Raw genomic sequence first — 26,260 nt, 5'->3', positions numbered from 1 at the left:
GTCATCGGAGCGATCTCGTTCGCCCACGCGTCAACGCGCTCCCTCGCCAACGCCCCAACATGCTCACTCGCCAGCTCGCCCACGCGCTCGTTCGCCTGTTCGCCAACGCGCGATCGCTACTGCGCTCGTTTGTCTCCGCGTGTTTGCGCGCCCGCGCCTCAACATTCTCTCGCGCGCGATTCCGTAGTTTCGCCTACGTACAAGCGTCAGCACGACCCCCGTTCGCGTCGGGTTTCGCAGCCCGCGACAGCAACAAGGACGCGTGTCGCCAGACCACACTCAGGATCGCCTCCGCCTAAATGCAGGACTCTTGTGCAGGATAGGGAAGACTCATCAGAGAGGTCAGTACAACTTTCTTCCCCCCTTCCTTTTCAGACAGGTCCAGTGGTGTCCACTCCGAAGGATCGCCCGATCCCCTTCCCTCCAGCGGGAATTTCGGACTTTGTGTCCGTCTCGGCAGACTTGGTTTGGTCCTCTGATGCGGGCGTTAGTGAAGGCTATGAAGCCGGCACTCGCCGATCAAGGGCACAAGCCAACGACTGCCTCGCCCCCGCTGAAGAGAAAGAGAGGAGTGGACTTCGTGGTGACTTCTCCCAGGGAGAAGTTGGTTCCTAAGAGGTCTGTCAGGAAGGCTCCATCCCCTTCGCAGGCGCTTACCTCCTTCTCCCGAGGACAAGGCTTTTCCGTCCTCGGGAGAATCCAGTGAGGTGATGGTCTCCCCCTCGGCACCAAGGGGGGAGTCGTCTCCTCATGGAGGGGAATCGTCTCGCGCGGAGGGCGCCTTCCGAACCTCTTTGTTGGGGTCGTGTATCCCGACCAGGAGGGAACCCAAGGACTCCAAGACAATCCCGAAGTCGTCTTCTAGGGTTCGTCAGGAACCAGCTGCAACCCGGGAGAACGTCCACGCATCTCCCCAGGAAGAGATTCCGGGGACTGGAGACTTAGCTGCCAGTCCGCAAGGAGGAGACCAGCAGGAGTCTGAGCATGCCTTCTGGCAGGTTCTGAGCCTGATGAGGCAACTCAACGGGTTCATGGACCCCGTGATCGCCCCCCGAGAAGGCAAGGACACGGTCCTGGACCAGGTGTATGGTACTCAGAAGCCCCCTAAGGCCAGTGCGGCTCTGCCCTGGTCCCAGGGGTTGAAGAGTGCCAGAGCCAGGGCCAATGCTCAACTCGCGGCTCTTGCTTCCTCCAGTCGTTCCTCTGCTGGGAACAAACTCCTCCCACCTCCTCGTCTCCAGCAGAGGAGGTATTTTGAGATCTTGGGGGAGTCTAGTCTCGGTCTTCCTCTCCATCATTCCGTAGAAGAGCTTGCTAAGGGAGTTCCTCTCGAGAAGCTCTCCGCCCGGCAGGTGACGTTCTCGGCGTCGGAGATCCTGAGCCATGAGAAGGTCGCGAAGTGCGCCATGCAGGCCACTTCGTGGCTGGAAATATGGCTAGGGTCTCTGGGATCGTATTGCGCTCCGAGGATTTGTCTAAGGAGGCCAATAGGAAGGCCCTGGAGACCTTCCTATTCTCGGGCACCCTCTCCATCGAGTTCCTGGCACACCAGGTTACCACCTTGTGGGCCAACTCGGTATTGAAGCGGCGTGATGCGGTGACCGAGAAGTTTCACCCGAAGGACCCCGCCGTGGATGTCTGTAGGCTCAGACATGCTTCCCTCCTTGGGGGGAATCTGTTGGAGCCTCAGGAATGGAATGAATGGCTGAGAGGTGGAGGAAGTCTAGTCAGGACTCCCTCATCCATAGGGCCCTTACAGCTCGGCCCTATAAGCCTCCAGCTCCGCAGCAACAGCAGCAGCAGCCTCACAAGACACCAAAGCAGGCACCGGCAGCTAAGAAAGTGGTGTCTAAGCCCCAGCCCTTTCCAGTCAAGGACAAAAGGGGCGGTAAGTCCTTCAGGGGAGGCAAGACTCCTAGAGGGGGCGGCCGCGGCCGCAAACGCTAGGAGTGGCAGTCCCCCCGCGTGTCCTTCGACGTTGCATGCACAGGTGGCAGCAACATGGGGCCGATGCTTGGACGATTTCTGTGATCGGCCAAGGCTATCGCGTCCCGTTCATAACATCTCAACCTCCCCTGACAGCAACATGGGGCCGATGCTTGGACTATTTTTGTGATCAGCCAAGGCTATCGCGTCCCGTTCATAACATCTCAACCTCCCCTGACAGCGAATCCAGTGTTGTTGAGCTCCTATGCCATGGGATCGGTAAAGGGGCTGGCCCTTCGGGCGGAAGTCGAGACCATGCTCAAGAAGGATGCTCTCCAGGAGGTCGTTGACGGCTCCCCAGGCTTCTTCAGTCGACTTTTTCTTGTAAAGAAGGCGTCTGGAGGCTGGAGACCTGTCATCGACCTCTCGGCTCTGAACAAGTTTGTTAAGCAAACTCGGTTCAGCATGGAGACAGCGGACACGGTCAGACTTGCGGTGAGACCTCTAGACTTCATGTGCACACTGGATCTAAAGGACGCGTACTTCCAGATCCCAATCCATCCGTCTTCCAGGAAGTACTTGAGATTCAGCCTAGACGGCAAGACCTACCAGTTCAAGGTTCTGTGTTTCGGTCTCTCCACAGCACCTCAGGTGTTCACCAGAGTGTTCACCCTGATTTCATCTTGGGCGCACAGGAATGGCATCCGTCTCCTTCGTTATCTCCTCTCTGCAGCCGTCCCAACGACTGGTTTATCTAGGCATGTTGTTAGACACCAATCTCCACAAAGCCTTTCCATCAGACGACAGGATAGCAAGGCTGAGGAGGGTGGCGGAACCCTTCCTCAGGCGAGAAGAGCTTCCCGCCCAATCGTGGTTGCGTCTCTTAGGTCACCTGTCCTCCCTGGCTCGTCTGGTTCCAAACGGCCGCCTCAGGATGAGATCCCTGCAGTGGCGGCTCAAGTCCCGGTGGAATCAAGGATCCGATTCCCCGGACGTACAGGTCCCGATAGGATCTTTGGAACAGGCGGACCTGCGGTGGTGGCTGGTCGTTGAGAACCTGCGAAAGGGAGTGGATCTTCTCGTCCTCCCCCCGGAATTGACACTGTTTTCGGACGCGTCAAAAGAAGGGTGGGGGCCGCACGTTCTGAACCAGAGGACCTCAGGCCTTTGGTCAGAATCAGATAAGTACCTGCACATCAACCTGCTAGAGTTGAAGGCTGTCTTTCTGGCTCTTCAACAGTTCCAACGTACCCTGGTGGGTCACTCCGTGGTGGTGATGAGCGACAACACCACGGTAGTGGCTTATATCAACAAGCAGGGAGGTACTTTTTCGCAGCAGCTATCCCATCTTGCAGTAGAGATTCTGAGGTGGACCGAAGTCCACTCCATAACACTATCAGCTCGCTTCATTCCTGGCAAGAGGAATGTGCTCACTGACAGTCTGAGCAGGGCTTCGCGGATAGTGAGTACCGAGTGGTCTTTGGATCCTCAGATAGCCAACAAAGTCTTGACTTTGTGGGGTTCCCCGACCGTGGATCTGTTCGCGACAGCGTTGAATTTCAAGCTGCCTCTGTACTGCTCCCCAGTCTCGGACCCCAAGGCACTCTGGCAAGATGCTTTCCAGCAACGGTGGGACAACATCGACGTGTACGCCTTCCCACCGTTCTGTCTGATGAGAAGGGTGCTCAACAGGACCAGACTATCGGTCAACTGTTCGATGTCTCTAATAGCTCCGCTATGGCATCACGCGGAATGGTTCCCGGACCTTCTGCTGCTCCTGACGGAGCTCCCGAGAGAACTTCCCCCACGACGCGAGCTACTCAGACAACCACACTCCAACATACCTCACAAGGCCGTGGCCTTGCTTCGGCTTCACGCCTGGAGACTGTCCAGCATCTCCTCACGGAGAGAGGCTTTTCGCAACAGGTTGCGGAGAGAATGTCTCGGCACCTGCGAAAGTCCTCTGAGGGAGTCTACCAGGGAAAGTGGAGAATCTTTTGTGGTTGGTGTCGTGGGAGGGGTATTTCTCCACTCGATGCCACTATTCCAGCAATAGCGGAGTTCCTCGTGTATCTGCGGGAGGAAATGCGCCTTTCTGTCTCAGCAGTGAAAGGCTATCGCTCAGCCTTAAGTCTGGCCTTTAGGATGAAAGGTGTGGACATTTCTTCCTCGCTGGAACTCTCTCTACTCATACGTAGCTATGAGCTTACCTGCCCCCAGTCGGAAGTGAGACCTCCTCCTTGGAACGTGGTTCGGGTTCTCAGGGCTCTTAAGAGACCTCCCTTCGAACCATTACGCCAGGCCTCTGATCGCCACCTGTCTTGGAAGACGGCTTTCCTGCTCGCATTGGCTTCGGCCAAGCGAGTTAGTGAACTTCATGGTCTCTCGTACGACATCGCCCATTCAAGAGGATGGGGTGAGGTAACGTTCAGGTTCGTCCCTGAGTTTGTTGCCAAGACTCAGAATCTTGGAGTGCCGGTTCCACGGTTCGACTCTTTCAGGATCACGAGTCTCCGTTCTGTAACAAGCGACCCAGACCAGCTGCTACTATGTCCAGTGAGGTGTGTGAGGTATTACTTGAAGAGAACAGCTGCAGTTCGTCCCCAAGTGCGGGCATTGTTTGTGAGCACAGGCAGGACGAAGAGGAGGGTCACCAAGAATACCATCTCGGCTTGGATTCGAAGGGTTACCTATCACGCCTTGAATCCAGACCCTCCTCCGTCACGTCGCCCTAGGGCACATGACGTCGGGCGTCGCTACGTCCCTGGCCTTCAAGAGAAACTTCTCTTTGACGCAGGTGCTTCAAGCTGGGGTCTGGAAGCGTCAAACGACCTTCACAGCCCACTACCTGCAGGACGTGACCCACAGGAGCCTCGATATGTTTTCTATCGGCCCTGTGGTGGCTGCACAACAGCTGGTCTAACCTCAGGCTCCTTTATGGACAAGTAGCATTAGGTTGAGGGCGTTGTTACCCGGTTTTAGTCTGCGTGAATGAAAGAGTATGTCTGACCCTTACTTCTTTCTTCATTCTCCCCTCTCTTGGGGAAGCAGCATCCTGGCCTTCGCATAGCTGACCTTGACCTCTGCAGGTAACCCATGCTTCCTTGTGCTCCTAGTATTAAGTGTAATACGGTCGCATCCCCCATACCCTGACGAGGTGGTATTGGGCACGTCCTATCCTAGATTCCTACCTAAAGGTCTCAAGGTCAACTTCATAGGACAAGTCACGCTTTCCTCCACACACATCTTATGTAGGCCACTCGTTCCTAGCGAAGCAAGGAACTTGTGAGGTGCAGGGGCTCCTTTTCTCAAGTGCTACTCACCTGGAGGCGGAGCCCCCGGGCAAAGCCAAAGTCAGTAATGCTGGGGACTTTCCACCCTTCCTAAGGGGTAAGTCACCCAATGTAAATAGCGTGGTTTGTGTTTCGGTTACGGAACAAATGACAAATTCGGAGATAATTTGTATTTTTCCTAACCATCCAAACCTTAGCTATTTACACATATTTCCCCGCCAGCCCTGTCCCCAAGTCAAGTCCTACCTCTAAGTGAAGTGAAGCAAATCACCGGTGTGTGTGGGGGGGGGGGGTAGCCTACCCCTGCTAACTAGCGCGGCGGTAGTTGACCCTCGTTAAAAACTATTGGCACGTCATTTCAGCTACGCCAAAAGGTAAACCCAATGTAAAAAGCTAAGGTTTGTATGGTTAGGAAAAATACAAATTATCTCTGAATTTGTCATGTTTTCAAACTGTTGGCTAAAAGACAGAGTGATGTGGCCATGTCTTGCAGCTGCCTCCAGGCCACCCTTAAATAAGGTGTACAACGTACTAGTATTCCCTGCTACTGTGTAGCTACTGTGCTTTGAGAAAAACTTGAGTTAAAGGTTGGGAATGCCTTCCCCTAACAAAATGCACAGTTGTAGTCACATTTGGTAAGCAGAAGTCTAAATTTGACCTGACAAGTTACATTGGCCCACGTTTAGCTTTCTTGGTTTAGTTGTTGCTAAAAGATGTGGTTTCACCTAATAAAAAAAAAAAACACCTTCATATTGTGTGATAACTACTGGCCTCCCTATTACTTTCCTTGGTGTGCATGCTAAAGGCCTCTTCTGTATAAGATGATTGTTGGCTTGGAGGAGGGACAGTTGATTATTAGATCATACTGTACGTTATTATGTTTAAATTTTCATTCCCACCAAGACCAGTTATGTTTAGTGGAGTCATTAAGTCACTGTTCTTTCATCACTGTCTTTAAGCAATCAGAAATCTTTTAACCGTTTTCAATACATTTTACTGGATTGTCATATTCTTCAAAATAAAGTACAGGTGGTTTACATCAATGTATTAAAATGTTTTTTCTGGTAAAATATCTTATGAATAACTTATGATATGACTTTCCAGTAGCTCACATTCTTCAGGAGGACCTCAGGGAAGCATAACTACAGAACCGCCAAAAAATTTCCGCCTCATAACTTGGAATCTAGATGGTCTCGATGAAAAGAACCTCAAGAAAAGGACAAAAGCTGTCATTAAGATACTTGAAATGTAAGTTACGATTATTCTTTCATATGATGGTTAGCTGTGTAAGGAGCACCTGGTGTCTGAATGCACATTTTAAGAGTGAATACTAGCATGATTTTCTTGTGTCACTGTAAACTACAAGTTTCATTTTATGTACTTCACAGAGAGAAAGCTGACATCGTGTTTTTGCAAGAGTTGATCCCTGCTACCTACTCGTACCTAGAGGCACGCCTTCCACAATTTCATTTCATAGTTGGGAATGATGAACAGTACTTCACTGCAACGTTGTTACGTAGAACAACTGTTTATTACGATGACCACACTGTGTATCCATTTGATAATACTAGAATGGGTCGTAACCTTTTGGCAGTTCAGGTACTGTATTCCTTTCATTGTTTTTGTTTTTATTGAGTTTATAGTTGTTCACCAAACTAACAAACCTTCCGTTATTTATATGTGGATATATCTTTCGGCAAGGCTGGAAGGTAGCCAATTAGACATTTGGTGCAGGGTGGCAACCCTACCCATAGTCTGGGTAGCAGGTGGCTAGTGGTACCAGCTACCTGTATATATACTCGGAGTGGTGAACTAGTCACTTTTTCTATTTGGCTTGTAGAGACCAGATGTCTCCTCTCTCTCCTCAAGGTTACCATAGACATTGACAAACGTTGTTGCTTTGCGTTCATTTTACGTTTACTTTCTCTTTTTCAGGTGTGATTGTGCTTGGTTGACAATCTTATGCGAACGTGCCCTGGAAAAATTTTTATGTTTCTTTAATTTTATTCTGCCTCTTCTTTTTTCAACATTAAGCCTTCCCCAAAAAACTATGTGACTTCAATAAAATGCAATAGAGCAGTCACTGTTGAATTCACATTTATGCGGGTTAAGTGTTGCTTAACCCCATACAGAAGACTCATCAGCAGCATGATGAACTCTGTCGAGGGATTTCTAGGATCAAATAAGAGGTGGTTAAACTCTCTTTCCTCATTTCTTCTTTGCAGTATTCATAGTCTCACTATAATGCTATTGAGAACATGCACACATTTATACAAATACATATTCTAAATATCGATAGATTGAGCCTTCTGCTCTCATTTTAGCTTGCTGTTATTTGCTAGTTTTTATAGGCATTGCACTGTAAAAGATTTTGTACACTGTACTAAAGTTCATGTGGTTGTAATAAAAGGCAATTTTTTTTTTCAGTACTGGTAATTGTTTTTCATTACTTCTGGTACATAATTTTTATTACTGCTTTCAGGGACATTTTAACAGCCAAAAAGTTGGAATTGTTTTTACCTTCTCTTTTTTATTGCTGATTTCACGATATCAATTGTGCTATTGTTTTGATATTATGCTCAGTCTTAAATCCATATACCAAGGCACTTCCCCCAATTTTTGGGAGGTAGCCAACATCAAACAAATGAAAAAAAAGAGGACTTTTCCTCTCTACGTTCCTCCCGGCCTGACGAAGGACTCGACCGAGTTTGGCTGGTACTGCTAGGGTGCCACAGCCCATCCTCCCCCGTTATCCACCACAGATGAAGCTTCATAATGCTGAATCCCCTACTGCTGCTACTTCCGCAGACAGCTATTTTCCATTCTCTCAGCATGGCCAAACCACCTCAACACATTTATATCCACTCTAGCTGCAAACTCATTTCTTTCACCCGTTCTCACCCTCACTACTTCGTTCCTAACCCTATCTGCTCGAGATACACCAGCCATACTCCTCAAACACTTTATCTCGAACACATTCAATTTCTGTCTCTCCGTCACTTTCGTTCCCCACAACTCTGATACATACATCACAGTTGGTACAATCACTTTCTCATACAGAGCTCTCTTTACATTCATGCCCAACCCTCTATTCTTTACCACTCCCTTCACTGCCCCAACACTGCATCCTTCATTCACTCTCTGACGTACATCTGCTTCCACTCCACCATTTGCTGCAACAACAGACCCCAAGCACTTAAACTGATCCACCTCCTCAATTAACTCTCCATTCAACATGACATTCAACCTCACACCATCTTCCCTTCTCATACATCTCATAACCTTACTTTTACCCACAATAACTCTCAACTTCCTTCTCTCACATACCCTTCCAAATTCTGTCATTAATCGGCCAAGCTTTTCTTCCGAGTCTGCAACCAATACAGTATCATCTGCAAACAACTGATTTATCTCCCATTCATGATCATTCTCGTCTATCAGTTTCAATCCTCGTCCAAGCACTCGAGCATTCACCTCTCTCACCACTCCATCAACTTACAAGTTGAGCAACCATGGCGACATTATGCATCCCTGTCTCAGCCCCACTCTCACTGGAAACCAATCGCTCACTTCATTTCCTATACTAACACAAGCTTTACTACCTTTGTAGAAACATTTCACTGCTTCAACAACCTTCCACCAATTCCATATAACCTCATCACATTCCACATCGCCTCCCTATCAACTCTTATATGCTTTCTACAGATCCATAAACGCAACATACACCCCCTTACCTTTTGCTAAATATTTCTCGCATATCTGCCTGTGTAAAAATCTGATTCATACATCCCCTACCTCATCTAAAACCACCCTCTACTTCTAAGATTGCATACTCTGTTTTATCCTTAATCCTATTAATCAGTACTCTACCATATACTTTTCCAACCACACTCAACAAACATACCTTTTGAATTACAACACTCTTGCACATCTCCCTTACCCTTATATAGTGGTACAATACATGCGCAAACCCAGTCCACTGGTACCATTGACAACATAAAATACCTATTAAACAATCTCACCAACCATTCAAGTACTTCCTTCAACATTTCAGCTCTCACATCATCCATACCAGGTGCTTTTCCCACTCTCGTTTCATCTAGTGCTCTTCTCACTTCCTCTCTTGTAATCTCTCTCATTCTCATCTCCCATCACTGGCACCTCAATACCTGCAACAGCAATTATATCTGCCTCCCTGTTATCCTCAACATTCATTCAATTTTCAAAATATTCTTCCCACCTTTTCTAACAACCTTCCATTTCCATCTTTCACTGTCTCCTCAATTCTCAAGCCAGCCTTCCTTGCTCTCTCCACTTCTTTCTAAACTTCTTCTTTAAAAGACATCAATAGTTGCAGTCTAGGTAACATGTTCACTGTTGAAAGTTGAACATATGAAAATAATTGTCATTCCACCTTAATGACATTCCCAGACCCCTATTTCCAAAAGAAAAGACATAATTACAGTAGTTAACCAGTTGAGAGAAAAATGAATGTTGGGATGTGTAGGCAAAGAAAAATTGAGCATTAACCAGAGAGGTATCCAGGGATGTACTATCTGACCAATTAAAGGATCCAATGACTCTGTAGTGGTAGTATCTCAAAAGGTGGCTGATGCCTTGGCCAACCTACTGCCTATTGCTTTGTTGTTAAAGCTACAGTGAAGAATATAAAAACTGGAGCAAATTTTTTAATATTTTTTATTTGCCAAAAAAATTATAATAACAATGTTTTCAATGTTGTAACCTACGTGTCTTGTAAAAATAGAATAATTTTTATAAAAGAGATTTGGAAAGTGTCAGTAGAGGCATCAGTTGACTGTAAGAGTTTCAAGAAATTTGTAATGAAGATAGAGAGAGATGATACACTGTAAGTAGTAGCTCCCTATGCAAATTGTTATTTTGTTATTAAGTATACAAGTGATCTACAGTATAGCTGTGAAAAGCTTTACAAGGTGGTCTTTAAATTATTTCAGTGTTGTATCATCAATATGAAAACCCATGATTAGAGTGTTCTGTATAAAGTATGATTAATACTGAATTAAATGAATCTTGGGTTTTTTTTTTTTCAGGCTCACATTGGAAAGGTGAAACTTAATCTTTTGAATACACATTTGGAAAGTTCTCCGGAGTTTTCAGAACAGCGTCGTGAGCAGATGAAGATTTGTTTTGGCAAGATGAAGTCTGCATCATCAGAAGTGACAACACTCTTTGGCGGTGATTTAAATGCAAGAGATAAAGAGGCAAGTTAGTTTCTTTTTTTTTGATCAAGGCAACTTATTTGAATATTGGTGGCATATTTGTTTTTCTTGATGCATATAAGAAGATATGGTCCTTTACCATTTTAGTTTTAGATATAGAATATAATATAGCATGAATACTTATGTTTTATTTACTGTATTGGAAATATAGTATATGTCAATGATGTTTTTTCTCAGAATGTGATGGCTTATTTTTTTTTAATAGGTCACAGCAACAATAATTCCAGATGCACACGACTTGTGGGAAACTTGCGGTAGAAGACCAGAATGCAGATGGACGTGGGATACGCAGCGCAACACAAATAAAGAGGTATTTTCATCATTAAGTTTTCTTTATAAAGTAAACTCTAGATTTGCAATATTTTGATTGAAGGGGTCATATTTTCATTATTTGTCCCTGTAGATCATATTGCTAATACTGTATCATGATAGGGTGAGCTTTTCAGCCGGAAAAAATATTGAAATAGAACTCTACATACCCTATAATGTCCCTATGAATCCCCTCAGCATTAGAACATTGCACGACTTCTTCGGATCGAAAGATTAACCTAAAATAATCAACATAAAACTTTGATAAGAGAATCCTTACAAACTCATGGCTGAAGCATAAAAAGAGGAGTATTAGTTTTCACGACTGGATCATGTTAGAGAGAGAGAGAGAGCGACAGTTTCCTCGTGGATCTCGCTATTTTCACCTTAAAAACATTCAAGCAGTAGTTTTCAGTTGTGTTGTTATATTTCATTTAATAGTGTGATTAAAATAACTGGGTTTATTCCGTAACTGGAATACAAACCACGCTATTTAATAGGGGTATTACTTTCAGCGTAGCTGAAATGACGAGCCATTAATTTTTAACGAGGGTTTACTACCCACTCTGCTAGTTAGCGGGGGTAGGGGAGGGTAGCTTGCTACCCCCCTCCCCCCCTCTCACACACCTGTGCTTGAGCTCACTTTGCTCTCGGCTCGGATGGTGGTCGGACGTGTCCCCTCTCTTCCTCGCCTTCAATTGGCAGCCACTTAATTGCTTTTGTCTTTTCTTTTTTCTAGTTCTGTATATATGAAGTTGGCCTCTGCGATTATACGCACCTGCCCGGGGTTTCCCGACCGCCCCTGTGGAACATTCATGTCAGCGGTTGAGACTGATCCTCACGCCCATTGTCCTTCTTGTAGGGGCCAACGTTGTGATAGCAACAACAGGTGTAGGGAGTGGTCTACCTCCCAGTGGGAGAGGTTTTCGCGATGACGGAAGAAGTCCAAACGGGATATTTCACCTTCGAAGGTTTCTTTGAAAGGAGAAAAATCCAAGGCCTTTTCTTCCATTGCCCAAACCTCCTCCGAAGCTCCCACTCGGTCGGTCTCTTTCGAGAGACCGTCGAGTGGTAGCGTAGACCGATGTATTGTTTACCAACCTCGGGACTCGAGAGATGACGTTGCTTCCCCTAGCGAAGCAGCTCCACCTCTCCCCCCGGGGGAGGATATGTCACTAACCACCTTATTCCAGCTTTGGTCCTCCTTGGGGCTTACGGGTTCGCTCTCGAAGGAGGATTTGCTTAACTACATCCGATTGGGTGCCGCTGTCAAGCAATCGTCGTCACCGTCAGAGGTTGATCCTCTGTCTCTTGTCGATGTTGTGGTGTCAGAGGTATCCAATGCGGTATCACCCATCACCTCTGCCTCTCCAAACTCTACGGTAGCTGACGGCTTAGTTTCTCCTATTCCTGTTTAACCTACGAGGGAGAAACTAAGTCCATCGTCAGTCTCTTCTGCTAGTGTTTCTCCCCCTCGGGGGAGTTCACTTACAGAGACTCCTCTTCGGAGGACTGCAGAAGGTCAGGTTGCTGATCCAATAGCCCCAGAGGGCGCATTCGTTGGAAGGCTCGCCTTCCTCTTCGCCTTAGAGGCCTTCCTTCACCTGCGGTGAAGAGGCGCCTCTTTGGTTCAACATCTTCGATGAAGTCCAAAGCAAAGGAGCCTCGAGACCAATCATCTATCACTGCTCCTGCATGGGTCGTGGACCTTTCTGCAGATCGTTCGCGATCTCCTTCGGTGGAAGGTCGTCCTTTTAAAGGACACGTCGACCTTCCATCCGACAGACCTGCCGACCTACCGTCACCATTTCTACATGGGCCTAACAAGGCTTCACCTAAGCACGCTAAGGCGCGCCAACCACATACGTGCTACGCGCCAACGAGACCTGACGAACGCTCCTTAGTAGCTCGTCAGGCCCCATCACTAAACCCTAACACTGGGCATCAAGGGCGTACGCGCCAACACGCGCATACGCTCCAACAGGAGTATAGCTCCATCACACGCTATGTGCACCCTCATGCGCTTATGCGCCCACGTTCTCCTGTGCGCCCGCGCCCAGCTGCGCGCCAACACTCACCTGCGCGCCATCAACCTCCTGCGCAATGGTGCTCTCCTGCGCGCCATCAGTCTCCTGCCCGCGCGCATACGCGCCCAACAACCAACTCTCCTGCGTGCCATGCTGTGCATCATCATACGCATCAGGAAAAACCTGCGCGCCAACGATCTACTGAAAGTAGTACTTCTGGGAAGTCAGCAATGCTGGCTTCTCCCACGCGCCAACCAGTACCTGCGCGCCAGCCTTCTTCCGCACGCATCCGCAAGGATACGCGCGCTCGCCCATCCTCTCCAAAGGATGCGTGCCAACATTCTCTCGCGCCCCCCACATGATTCAACTGCGCGCGCCCCCCACATGATTCAACTGCGCGCGCCCCCTGCGGCTGGTGTAGGTGCGCGCGAACTCTCTCCCGCGCCCACGCACTCAACGTATTGATCCTGCGCGCTCGAATACTCTCCCACATGCACGCGCGCGCAAACAGTCTCCCGCATGCGCGCTCGCTCGCCAACAGTCTCCCGCACGCGCCCGCGTGCCAACAGTCTCCCGCGCGTGAGCCCCGATATTCTCCCTCGCGCAAGCACCATTATTCTCCCTCGCGCAAGTGTCAATATCCTCCCGTGCGCGAGACTACTGAACTACGCACGGCAAGGTTGCCATCACCTCATTCCCCTCCCCGCAAGCGCATACCACCTCGCATTGTGGGAGAAGGGAAACCTCTAGAGGGGTCCAGGATCCCAAAGCCACCACAGGCAAACCCACCAATGATGGGGACTCCTCCCAGGGATCCTCCAATCCCTGTCCCTTCAAGGGGTATGTCTGACAGTGCATCTGTCAGCCAACAGCCCTGGTTCGGTGCACTGATCAGAGCTGTAACGCAGGCTTTCAACCCTGTCTCCTCTGAATTGGGACACAGAACCATGGCTTCTTTTACCCCTTTGAGGAGAAAAAGAGGAAATCCAGACGCGGTCACTTCCCCAAGGGCGAAACTGACTCCACGCAGACCTTCGAGGCAGATTCCTTCTTTTCCTCAGACTGCCTCTCCTTCCCTTTCGGACGAAGATTACCCGTCCTCAAGGGAATCACGCGAAGAGAGACTTTCCCCCATCGTACCAATGGGGGAAACCTCTCCTCGCGCCGAGGGGTCTACTCAGTCGGGGATTGAAAGGAACCTGCCACCCTCGTCAATGTTGGAGTCCTACATCCTTCCCAGGAAGGACTCTAAAGACTCCAAAACATTGCCGAAGTCCTCTACTAGGAATAGAATGGAGCCAGCTAGCCACTCAGGGAATGTCCGCGACTCTCCCCAAGAAGAGCCTTTGGGGACAGGAGACTTTGCTGCAAGTCCTACAGCAGGAGGAGACCAGCAAGAGTCAGAACATGCGCTTTGGCAAGTTCTGACTCTAATGAGGGCTCTCAACGGGTTTTCCGACCCAGAGATCCCTCCTCGAGAGGGCGACGACACGGTCTTGGACCGTGTCTTTGGTGTTCAGAAACCCTCCAAGACCATTGCAGCACTGCCCTGGTCTCAAGGGGTTAAGAGTACCAGGGACAAGATCTCACAACAGCTTTCCGAGATGTCTTCCTCCAACCGTTCCGGTGCCACCAACAAGCTCCTCCCACCTCCTCGCGTACAGCAGAGGAGGTACTTCGTGATCCTTGAGGAGCCTTGTTTAGCTCTTCCTCTTCACCACTCGCTGGAAGAGCTAACCACGGGAGTCCCTCTTGAGACTCTCCAACCGGCAGGTCTCGTTCTCGGCAGCCAAGATCCTCAACCAGGAGAAAGTTGCGAAGTGTGCTATGCAAGCCACTTCGTGGCTCGATATCTGGTTGGGGACCTTAGGTATCCTGATCGTTCTGAGGATTTCTCCAAAGAACGTACCAGGAGAGCTATGGAAACCTTCCTTCTCTCAGGTACTCGCACGAATGAGTTTCTGGCCCACCAAGTCTCGAACTTGTGGGCAAATACCATCCTGAAACGTCGGGATGCAGTAGCTGAGAGATTCCATTAAAAGGACCCCAGCACCGAGATCAATAGGCTCAGACATTCCTCCCTAGAGGGTTCCGTCTTGTTCGAGCCTAAGGATGTGGAACATGCCACTGAGAGGTTGAGGCAGTCTCATTCAAGACTCCCTCCTTCATAGGGCTTTAACATCCAAGCCCTATAAGCCTCCAGCACCACAGCAGTCCCGTCCAGTCAAGACCACTAAGACGACAACAGCAGCGAAGACCTTGGTGTCTAAGCCCTTTCCTGTCAAAGAAAGGAAAGGCAAAAAGTCCTTCAGGGGAGGCAAGAATGCTAGAGGGAGCAGCCGAGGCCGCAAACGCTAGGATAGACAGTCCCCCTGCATGTCCACCAGTTGGGGGATGCCTACAAAGTTGCTCAAACAGGTGGAAGCAACTCGGGGCCGATTCCTGGACAATCTCCGTGATCAGTCTAGGATATCGCGTGCTATTCATAACATCTCTACCTCCCCTGACGACGAATCCAGTGTCATTGAACTCCCTTGCCATGGGATCGGCAAGGGGGCAAGCCCTTCGGGCAGAAGTCCAGACCCTGTTGAAGAAGGGCGCTCTCCAAGAGGTCCTCGACGGATCTCCAGGCTTCTTCAGTCGACTCTTTCTTGTAAAGAAGGCGTCTGGAGGCTGGAGACCAGTCATCGACCTCGCAGCTCTGAACAAGTTTGTCAAACAAACTCCGTTTAGCATGGAGACGGCGGACACGGTCAGACTAGCAGTAAGACCGCAAGACTTCATGTGCACACTGGACTTAAAGGATGCGTACTTCAAGATCCCAGTCCATCCGTCTTCAAGGAAGTACTTAAGATTCAGCCTAGACAACAGAAAGTACCAGTTCAAGGTGCTGTGCTTAGTTCTCTCCACAGCACCGCAGGTGTTCACCAGAGTGTTCACCCTAGTATCATCTTGGGTACACAGGATTGGCATCCGTCTCCTCCGTTATCTGGACGACTGGTTAATCCTAGCTGACTCGGTGTCAACCCTTCTTCAACACCAAGACAAACTTCTGAGACTTTGCCAAGATCTGGGGATCATGGTAAATCTCGAGAAGTCTTCATTGCTTCCCACTCAAAGACTGGTATACCTAGGCATGATTATAGACACCACTCTCCACAAAGCCTTCCCATCAGACGACATTATAGCAGGGCTGAGGAAGGTTGCAAGACCTTTTCTCAGACGAAAAGAACTTCGAGCCCAATCGTGGTTACGTCTCCTAGGTCACCTTTCGTCGCTGGCCCGTCTAGTTCCCAATGGTCGCCTCAAGATGACCCGTCTAGTTCCCAATGGTCGCCTCAGGATGAGATCCCTCCAGTGGCGACTCAAGTCCCGGTGGAATCAAGCGTATGACTCCCCGGACATCCAGATCCCCATGGGACCTGCGGAACTGACGGATCTCCAATGGTGGGTGGCAGACGAGAACCTACGGAAAGTAGTGGATCTTCTCGTCCTCCCCCCGGATTTGATAGTGTTTTCGGACGCTTCAAAAAAACGGTGGGGGCCCCACGTGCTGCACCACACGACCTCAGGCCTCTGGTCAGAGTCAGAAAAGTACCTCCACATAAATCTCCTAGAGATGAAGGCCAGCTTTCTGGCCCTTCAACGGTTCCAACAGTACCTGGCAAGTCACTCTGTAGTGGTGATGAGCAACAACACCACAGTAGTGGCCTACATCAGCAAACAAGGAGGTACTTTTTCGCAGCAACTATCCCTTCTAGCAGTAGAGATACTGAGATGGGCCGAAATCCACTCGATACCACTATCGGCACGCTTCATTCCGGGCAAAAGGAATGTGCTCGCCGACAACCTGAGCAGAGCATCTCAGATAGTGAGTACTGAGTGGTCTTGGATCATCTACAGTAGTAGCCAACAAAATCCTGACTTTGTGGGGTTCTCCGAATGTGGACCTCTTCGCAATGGCCCTGAACTTCAGGCTCCCGCTGTACTGTTCCCCAGTCCCAGACCCTAAGGCTCTCTGGTAAGATACTTTCCAACAACGGTGGGACAACATCGACGTTTACTCCTTTCACCCATTCTGTCTGATGAGAAGGGTACTCAACAAGACCAGAACATCGGTCAATCTTTCAATGACCCTCATAGCTCTGCTATGGCATCACGCAGAATGGTTCCCGGACCTTCTGCAACTCCTAACGGAGCCACCAAGAGAACTCCCTCCACGACACAATGTACTCAAACAACCACATACCAACATCTTCCACAAAGCCGTAGGTTCACTACGGCTTCACGCCTGGAGACTATCCAGCATCTTCTCTCTGAGAGAGGATTTTCGCAACAAGTTGCGATCAGGATGTCGGGACACCTGCGAAAGTCTTCAGCAGCAGTCTACCAGGCAAAGTGGAAGTTTTCTGTGGTTGGTGTCGTGGAAGGGGTATCTCTCCACTCGATGCCACTATTCCAACAATAGCGGAGTTCCTCGTGTATTTGCGTGAAGAAATGCGCCTTTCAGTCTCGGCAGTGAAAGGCTATCGCTCGGCCTTAAGTCTCGCCTTCAGGCTGAAAGGAATGGACATTTCCTCATCGCTAGAACTTTCTCTGCTCATACGTAGTTATGAACTTACCTGCCCTCAGTCGGAAGTGAGACCTCCCCCATGGAACGTGGTTTGAGTTCTCAGGTCTCTTAAGAGACCTCCCTATGAACCATTACGCCAGGCATCAGATCACCACCTAACCTGGAAACGGTATTCCTGCTAGCTTTGGCCTCGGCCAAGCGAGTCAGTGAGCTTCATGGTCTCTCCTATGACATTACCCATTCAAGGGGAGGGGGGGAGGTAATGTTCAGCTTCATCCCTGAGTTTATTGCTAAGACTCAGAATCCAGGAGTAGCGGATCCTCGATTCGACTCCTTCCGAATTTCTAGTCTCCGTACTGTAATAGATGACCCAGACCATCTCTTACTATGCCCAGTAAGGAGCTATTCGTCAGCACAGGAAGGGCTAAGAGGAGGGTCACCAAGAACACCATCTTTGCATGGATTCGCAGGGTCATTGACCTGGCACTGAATCCAGACCCTCCTCCGTCACGTCACCCCAGAGCACATGATGTCAGGGGCATAGCTACGTCCCTGGCCTTCAAAAGAAATTTTTCAGTAACGCAGGTTCTTCAAGCTGGGGTGTGGAAACGTCAAACAACATTCACATCCCACTACCTGCAAGACGTGACCCACAGGAGACTCAATACATTCTCTATCGGTCCTCTGGTGGCTGCACAACAGCTGGTTTAAAACCTCATGCTCCTTATTGGACAAGTACCAGAAGGTTTTGGGCATTTTTACCCGGTTTTAGTCTGCATGAATGAAAAGGTTTGACCGGCCCTTATTCTTTTCTTCATCATCCCCTCTCTTGGGGAAAGCAACATCCTGGGTTCTCTGCATAGCTGACCTTAAACCACTGCAGGTAAACCATGTTCCCTTGTGTTCCTAGTATTAAGATTAATACTGTTACGTCCCCATACCCTGACGAGGTGGTATTGGGAAAATCCTAGTCTACAAGTTTCCATCTAAAGAACTTCAGAAAAACTTTCTAGGACGAGTCACACTTCTTCATACCTTCACACACAGCTTGCGTAGGCCGCAGACCTTGCGTAGCAAGATTCTAGCGAGGTGCAGGGACTCCTTATTTCTTGGGTGCTTACACACTCAAATAAGGAGTCCCCGGGCAAAGCCAAAAGCCAGACTGGCTGGGACGTCCACCCTTCCTAATGGGTGAGTCACCCCTATTAAATAGCGTGGTTTGTATTCCAGTTACGGAACAAATGACAAATTCGTAGATAATTTGTATTTTTCCTAACTATACAAACCTTAGCTATTTAACCAAACTTGCCCGCCAGCCCTATTCCCCTTGAAGTGAGCTCAAGCTCAGGTGTGTGAGAGGGGGTGGGGGGGGGTTAGCAAGCTACCCTCCCCTACCCCCACTAACTAGCAGTGTGGGTGGTAAACCCTCGTTAAATGTTAATGGCTCGTCATTTCAGCTACGCCGAAAGTAATACCCCTATTAAATAGCTAAGGTTTGTATAGTTAGGAAAGATACAAATTATCTACGAATTTGTCATTTTTAAAATGTTTTGATCCGGTTCTACGTACAAACCTTACGCTCTTTTCAGTGGAAATATATTTCCACGATAGCTTAAACTAGCCGTTAAAGTTTTGCAAGGTGTAACTACCCTCCACTATTTAGCGGAGGGGGTAAACTAACCGCCCCGTAGTGGCTACCCCCTCTCACTCACACCTGTGACTGTAATTCACTTTACTTTTGACTCAGGGAGAGAGGAAATCTTAGTGAATACGCGTCCTGGGAGCGTGTAGAATCTGGATCATGTTCTGTTCTTGAAGGTCTGGGAGAGAATGCTACATAAGAGTGTGATGAAGGGACATCACATGTAGAGTAGTGGTCATGGGCAGGATGGGGATCACGCATAGACTACGAAGAAGAGGTAGCGGCAAGAGGAACCCGACTTCTCTCCCGGGAAACAACATTCACCCTCGTACAAGCTAGGGTTTGAGATCATTTAGGGAGATTTCATCAACATCATTATACCATCTCTCGCTCATTGAAGTGGTTCCACAACCAAGAGCGCGGACCGATCTCCATCAGCCTCTTCTCCAAGAGAAGAACCAGGTTCCAATGGACGCAATGAGGATTCTAAACCCTTGCTGCTCAAGAAATTTTTTCCTCCCCAAAGGGAGAGTAAAAACGCTAAGACGGTCCCGAAAAACAGTGCGGCCAAATCTTCCGGGTAGACCCAGGAGAAGACCCGCTGGACCTCTTCTGCAGCAGTGAGGATGCCAAGAAGAGATGTACTCTCCACTTCCAGACTCGACTACGACCCACCCTGGGTTCGTATGGGTGAGAGCTTGTGGATGGATGAAGAACAGGACTTTGAGACAATCGACTACCTTTGTAGGGCCACTAGCCCTAGATATACAGAGGCAGAACAGATGGAGTATGATTATGCCTTCTGGTAGGTCTTGGCCTGCATGAGGATCATTAATGGTCAAGAAAATCCAGCTGTTGCCCCTCAAGAGGGTAAGGACACCATCCAGGATCACATCTACGACACACAGCGACCTCCAAAGGCCAGAGCAGCTTTGCCCGGATCAACGTGGTTCGACTGGGGCCAGGAGAAAGACCTTTGCACAGATAACCAGCTTCCTTCGTCCAGCAGAGGAGATACTATGAGGTATTGGATGAACTTCTCCCTGCACTCCCTTTAGATCCTGCCATAGAGGTCATAAGAGGGCTCTCCAGTAGTAGACTCGAGTCTACCTGTCATTTTCTGCCTCGGAAGCTGTAAACATAGAGAAGGTTGTGAAGTATCCCATGCAGGCTACTTTGTGGCTGGACCTGTGGATAGGGTTAGTTGGACACCTCATTTAGACAAGGATTGTTCCAAAGAGTCAATGATGAAATCGATGGCAACCTTTCTTCTATTGAGTACCTGGACCGTCGAGTTTCTCGCCCATCAGTTAGTCAACCTATGGACCAATGGGATTCTCAAGAAAAGGGACTTAGTAGTCGATAGGTTCCATCGGCAGGTTCCTAAGTCGGTAGTCACCAGACTCAGGAACACAACTTTGGAGGGATCCTCGCTCTTCAGTAATGACGACGTCGAATGGGCAGCAGATAACTGGAGAAAGTCCAACCAAGACTCTCCTCCAAAGGGCCGTGACATCGAGGTCCTATGGAGCACCTCTCTCTCCGAAGAAGATGCAGACAACCAGGCCGCAAACCTGCAAGATAGCAGGCTCATCTAAGAATGCTTCCAAGAAGCCCTTTCTTGCCAGGGACCAGAAGGGCTGCAAGTCCAGTTGTGGAACCAGAGGAGGTAGAGGTGACAGTTGAGGCCACTCCCACTAGGGAGGGCAATCCTCCCTCTTGTTCACCAGTGGGGGATGCCTGCAACGCCGGTTGCAGAGGTGATTGCGTGCCATTCACGCAATCTCTCCCTCCTTTGACTCTGAATTCAGTTCCATCGAGCTCCTACACTAAGGGATCCGTGAAGGAGCTGACCCTCCGGGCCGAAGTCCAGACCATGTTGAAGAAAGGTGCTCTTCCGGTCCTCGATGGTTCCCCAGACTTCTTCAGTCAACTCTTTCTTGTGAAAAAGGCGTCTGGAGGCTGGGGACCTGTCATCGATCTTGCAGCTCTGAACAAGTTTGTTTTTAAATTCCGTTCAAAATAGACATCAGATACAGTCAGACAAGCAGTAAAACCACAGAACTACATGTGTACACTGGATCTCAAGGACGCGTACTTACAGATCCCAGTCCATCCGTCATCAACGAAGTACCTAAGGATCATCCATGACAACAGACTATACCAGTTCAAGGTGCTATGCTTCGATCTTTTAACAGCACCTCACATGAGTATTTACTCTAGTGTCACCCTAGGCCCACAGGTTGGGCGTCTGTCTCCTAAGATATCTGGATGATTGGCAGATTCTAGCAGACTTGGTGGCAACCCCATTCAGTACGAAGACAGACTCCTCCCCTTTTGCCAAGATTTCGGGATTATGGTAAATCTCGATAAGTCATCCCTGCTTCACTCTCAGAAATTGGTATTCCTAGGTAAAATCATCGACATCAGCCTGCATAAAGTTTTTCCATCAGACGACAGAATCCAAAGGCTGAGGAAGGTAGCAAGCCCCTTCCTCCAACGAGACCCTCTCCCACCCCAGCGGTGGTTACGTCTCATAGGTCACCTAACTTCCTTGGTCCATCTAGTTTGCAATGGCTGCCTTCGAATTTGATCCTTTCGTTGGCAGATAAATCCAGGTGGGTTAAGTATGAGGACTCCCCAAATATGCTGGTCCCAGTGGATCCCAAGCAACACATGTATCTGAGGTGCTGGGTGGCAGATGAAAATCTTCACAGAGGGATCGACCTTTTTGTTCCTACCCCGGAATTGATGCTCTTTTCAGATGCGTCAAAAGAAGCGTTGGTGGCCCACATGCTGCACCACACGGCCTCTGGGCTCCAGGTAGAGTCTGAAAAGTACCAGCATGCAGTATAAATCTCCTAGAGATGAGGGCAGCCTTTCTAGCCCTACAACAGATCCATCAGTTCCTGGCCGGTCACTCAACAGTGTTGATGAGTGATAACATCACAGTAGTAGCTTATGTAAACAAGCATGGCCGTATCTTTTCACAGCTCCTATGCCATCTAGTAGTGGAGATGCTAAGATGGGTAGAAGACAACTCTGTGTCCTTATCAGCTTACCTCATTCCGGATAAGCAGAATTTGCTCGCAGACAATTTGAACAAAGCAACTCATAGTGGGCACTGAGGGGTCTTAGAATCATCTAGTAGCCAATAAAGTTGGCTACTAGATGCTAGATTTGTTTGTGGCATCCCTGAACAACAGACTCCTTCGCTACTGTTCTCCAGTCTGGGATCCCCAGGCCCTCTGGCAAGATGCATTCCAACAACGGTGGGAAAACATCAACGTTTACGACTTTCCCGTGTTCTGTCAGATGAGAAGAGTACTCAAGATCAGATCATCCGATGACCTGTCAATGACCCTCATAGCACCACTATGGTATCATGTTGAATGGCTCCCATACCTTCTTCAGCTCCTGACATAGGTGCTGAGAGAACTCCCACCACAACACGATCTACTTAGAGAGCCTCACGTGGATATCTTCCACAAAGCCGCCGCATCCATACAACTTCATGCTTGGAGACCATCCAGCATCTCTCTCAGAGAGGCTATTTGCAACAGGTTGTGAAAATGTTGTCTGGATATCTTTGAAGATCTTCGGCTGCAGTCTACCAGGCTTAGTGGACTGTCTTCTGTAGTTAGTGTCGTGGAAGGGGTATCTCTCCACTCGATGCCACTACTCCATTTAAGCATTAGAAATTTTGAGACCCTCAAAATGTGTAAGAGTTGATACGATATTGTGATTCTTAGAAATTGATATGGTAACTTACGCAATGTGTAAGCCATTGAGTGACATTTCTTGTACCTTAGAAGCAATATCATCAATTAATGCCTATAGTTGATTTTTCTAGAAGTTTTTACTTATTGGTTTTATATGTGACAGCAATATAGTACTTGTGACATCAGTGGCTAGATCATTGTTTTTCCTATTTGAAAGATAGTGTTCGTTTTCATTGTTAAGTCAGACCTTATGATTTGCAGTTTTTTTTATTTTCAGGAAGGGCCTGGTATTCAATTAGGGGTATTTATTCACAATTCTATAACACCAGATACAGAACAGGCCTTGAAAAACAAATTGTCATTACAGTATTACAGAAGGGTTTGAAAATTTACCTATATATCAGTTTCAACCTATTCTCCCCAGTTATATAACTTGGTATGCTGCGCTCTATTTAGTTTCGTATAACTATGCTTTTATGTGTTTTCAGTCAAGGGGAAGAGACATTTTACTTCTTTGAGGTGAATTATTAAGAGTTGCGAGTTTTGCATTGTTACATAATTAAGATTTGTAACAAGAATTATTTAAAGCTTATGATTCTTGGTAATTTTATTCGTTTTTGCTACCAGAGTTTCTCGATATTTTACCAAGAGGTGGGGGGGGGGGGCGCATAAGAGCAATTAGAATAGCACCAAGGTATCCCTGCATGTCATAAGAAGTGACTAAAAGGGACGGGACGAGGGGACTGGTAACCCCTTCTCCTATATATTTATTCCTGTGATTTATCAAAGAGGAGGAGCCGGGGGACGATTAATTGCTCCCCGCACTTAACTTTTGGGGTGTCTGAATGTGCTTGGATGTAGTACGATAGAGAGTAAAAGATGTGAGATTGGAAGTATGATTAGGAATAGAAGGATGGATATATTAGCTTTGTATGAGACAAAGATTAAAGGGAAGGGTGAAGTGACTGGTAGAGTGTCTGGAATAGAAAGGGGAAGAGCAAGAGAGGGTTTGGCTTTATTGCTGAGTGAATGGATGACATGTAAAGTAGTAGAATGGAAGGAGGTATCATCTAGGTTAATGTGGGAAGGAGTTAGGTAAGGAATGTTGGGCTTTTGTTAGTGCGTATAGACCAGGTTGTGAGATAAGTGAAGAAGAATGGAACGAAGTCTGGAGTGAATTAACTGTTTAGAAGGAATTATGTATTTGTGATGGGTGACTCAAATGCTAGAATGGGGGATGGAGAGGTGGATGGTATTTTTGGGAAGTATGGCGTACCAGGGGAAAATGAGAGTGGTGAAAGACTGATAGATATGTGTTGAGCAAGAGCTGGTAATAAGTTGTAGTTTTATCGAAAACGAAACATAATAACAAGTATACATGGGTAAGAGTGGCAAATTGATGAGTGGTAGAAAGGGCATTAATGGATTATTTGTTGATAATTAGAAGGATGATTGGATGATTGAAAGATGCGCATGTATTTAGGGGTATGGCTAATGGTATGTGTGATCATTTTTTGGTTGAAGGAAAATTAGTTGTACCAAAAGAGTGTGGGTATGTAAAAGGGAAGAGTGAAGGTTGAAGAGTTAATAAAAAGTGAATATCAAGAAAGGTTGGAAGTGGCATATGACAGTGTGAAAGTGAGAGAAACTGGTAATTTAGAGGAGGAGCTGAAGTTAGTACAGTAAAAGAAAATTTTGTTGGGATTGCAAGTGATGAGTGTGGCAAGAGGATTGTTGAAGGCAGCATGAGGAAGGGTAGTGAATGGTGGAATGAATGAATGAAGATAAAAGTGGAAGAGAAAGAGGCCATTTAAAGAATGGCTGTAGGGTAATAATGTAGAGAAGTATGAAAGATATAGAGAGAAAAATGTGGAAGTAAAATGTAAGGTAGCTGAGACAAAGAGGGCAGCTGACCTTAAGTGAGGTCAGTGATTGGGTCGTTCATGAGTAGGAGGTAAATCGGTTTTTGTTTGCAGATGATATACTGGTTGTAGACTCTTAGAGAAGCTTGGTCGATTAGTGATAGAGTTTGGAAGGGTATGTGAGAGAAGGAAGTTGAGAGTTAATGTGGGTAAGAGTAAGGTTATGAGATGCATGAGAAGGGAGTGTGGTGCTAGGTTGAATGGAGAGTTACTTGAGGAAGTAGATCAGTTTAAGTACTTGGGATCTGTAGTTGCAGCAAATGATGGAGTCAAAGCAGATGTATGTCACAGATTGAATGGAGGATGTAGTGTTGGGGTCAGTGAAGGGAGTGATAAAGAATAGAGGGTTAGGAATGAATGTAAAGAGAGTTCTGTATGAGAAAGTTATCTTGCCAACTGTGATGTATGGATCAGATTGGTAGGGAATGAAAGTGATGGAGAGATGGAAATTGAATGTGTTTAAGATGAAGTGTCTGAGGAGTATGGCTGATGTATTTCAATTAGATAGGGTTAGGAACGAAGTAGTGAGGATGAGAACGGGTGTTAGAAATTATTTAGCAGCTAGAGTGGACATGAATGTGTTGAGGTGGTTTGGCCATGTAAAGAGAATGGAAAGTGGCTTCTGCTGAAGAAGGTGATGAATGCAAGAGTTGATGAGAGTAGTGCAAGAGGAAGGCCAAGTTTTGGGTGGATGGATGGAGTGAAGAAAGCTCTGGGTTATAGAAGTATAAATATGAGAGAGGCAAAAGAGCCTGCTAGAAAGAGGAATGAATGATGAGCAATTGTGACGCAGCTCCTGTAGGCCTTGCTGCTTCCTCCGGTTGCCTTGGTGACCGCTGTGGTAGCACCAGTAGGGGATTCAGTGTATGAAACTTCATTTTTATGAATAGAACTTACCTGGCAGTTATATATACATAGCTAATTATCTCTATTTCGGCAGAATTTTTCTAAAACTAGGCAACCGCCTTGTGGTGGTTGGGTGGTAACACCCGTTAAAGGGTGGTAGGAGGAATCATTCCCGTTTTCTGTTCTTCAGTTCATCTCTGCCGGCCGGATCGACAACACGTTGGTCCGTCATTAAGAGTTTTTCTTCGCTTTCCCTGCTCGGTGTACCAGTCTGCTTTTTTGGTGAAGTACTCTGATTTGGGGTTTTGGCGATCGTTGTATTTTGTTTTCTCTTAGCTTTTTTTTGCTGTTTTTCATTATGAGTGAAAAGAGTCATTACCGTATCTGTGCGAATGAGGAATGTAAGGTGAGACTACCGAAAATGGCGGTAGATCCTCACACTGTTTGTTCTCATTGTAGGGGTTTTGTTTGTGCCCTTGATAATAGGTGTGGGGAATGTAAGGTTTTGGATGAGAAAGATTGGTTAATTATGAAGTGCTATGTGCGTAAGCTAGAGCTCGATAGAGTTAGGAGAGCTTCTAGGTCTAAGTCTAAGTCTGTTAGTGGTAAGGAAGACGAACTTAGCGTAGATTTATCTATTGATCCTATTATTGATTCCTCTTTGGAAGTTGATCCTTCCCTTGAGGTAGTAACTCCTGCACCTCCTACAGGTTCCGTATCTACGGATGACCCTCGGTACGCT

The 26,260-nt window shown here is 47.6% G+C and overlaps 1 protein-coding gene across 2 annotated transcripts in view; it reads left to right on the top strand.

Moving 5' to 3' along the window:
- LOC137615485 (tyrosyl-DNA phosphodiesterase 2-like) overlaps positions 1-26,260 on the top strand; it is a 79,428-nt gene that overhangs the window by 41,648 nt on the left and 11,520 nt on the right. The window contains exons 4-7 of one of the 2 annotated variants that reach the window (XM_068345409.1): positions 6,327-6,467; positions 6,608-6,818; positions 10,289-10,459; positions 10,683-10,787. In XM_068345409.1, coding sequence (XP_068201510.1) covers positions 6,327-6,467; positions 6,608-6,818; positions 10,289-10,459; positions 10,683-10,787 — 628 coding nt within the window. Of the gene's footprint in view, positions 1-6,323; positions 6,468-6,607; positions 6,819-10,288; positions 10,460-10,682; positions 10,788-26,260 lie in introns of both variants that reach the window. The other variant, XM_068345408.1, reaches the window with a different exon arrangement.

Source organism: Palaemon carinicauda, chromosome 21 (genome assembly GCF_036898095.1).
Source record: "Palaemon carinicauda isolate YSFRI2023 chromosome 21, ASM3689809v2, whole genome shotgun sequence".
Lineage (NCBI taxonomy): Eukaryota > Metazoa > Arthropoda > Malacostraca > Decapoda > Palaemonidae > Palaemon > Palaemon carinicauda.
Note: the sequence above shows the minus strand (reverse complement) of the source record. Positions and strands in the feature narration are given on the sequence as shown.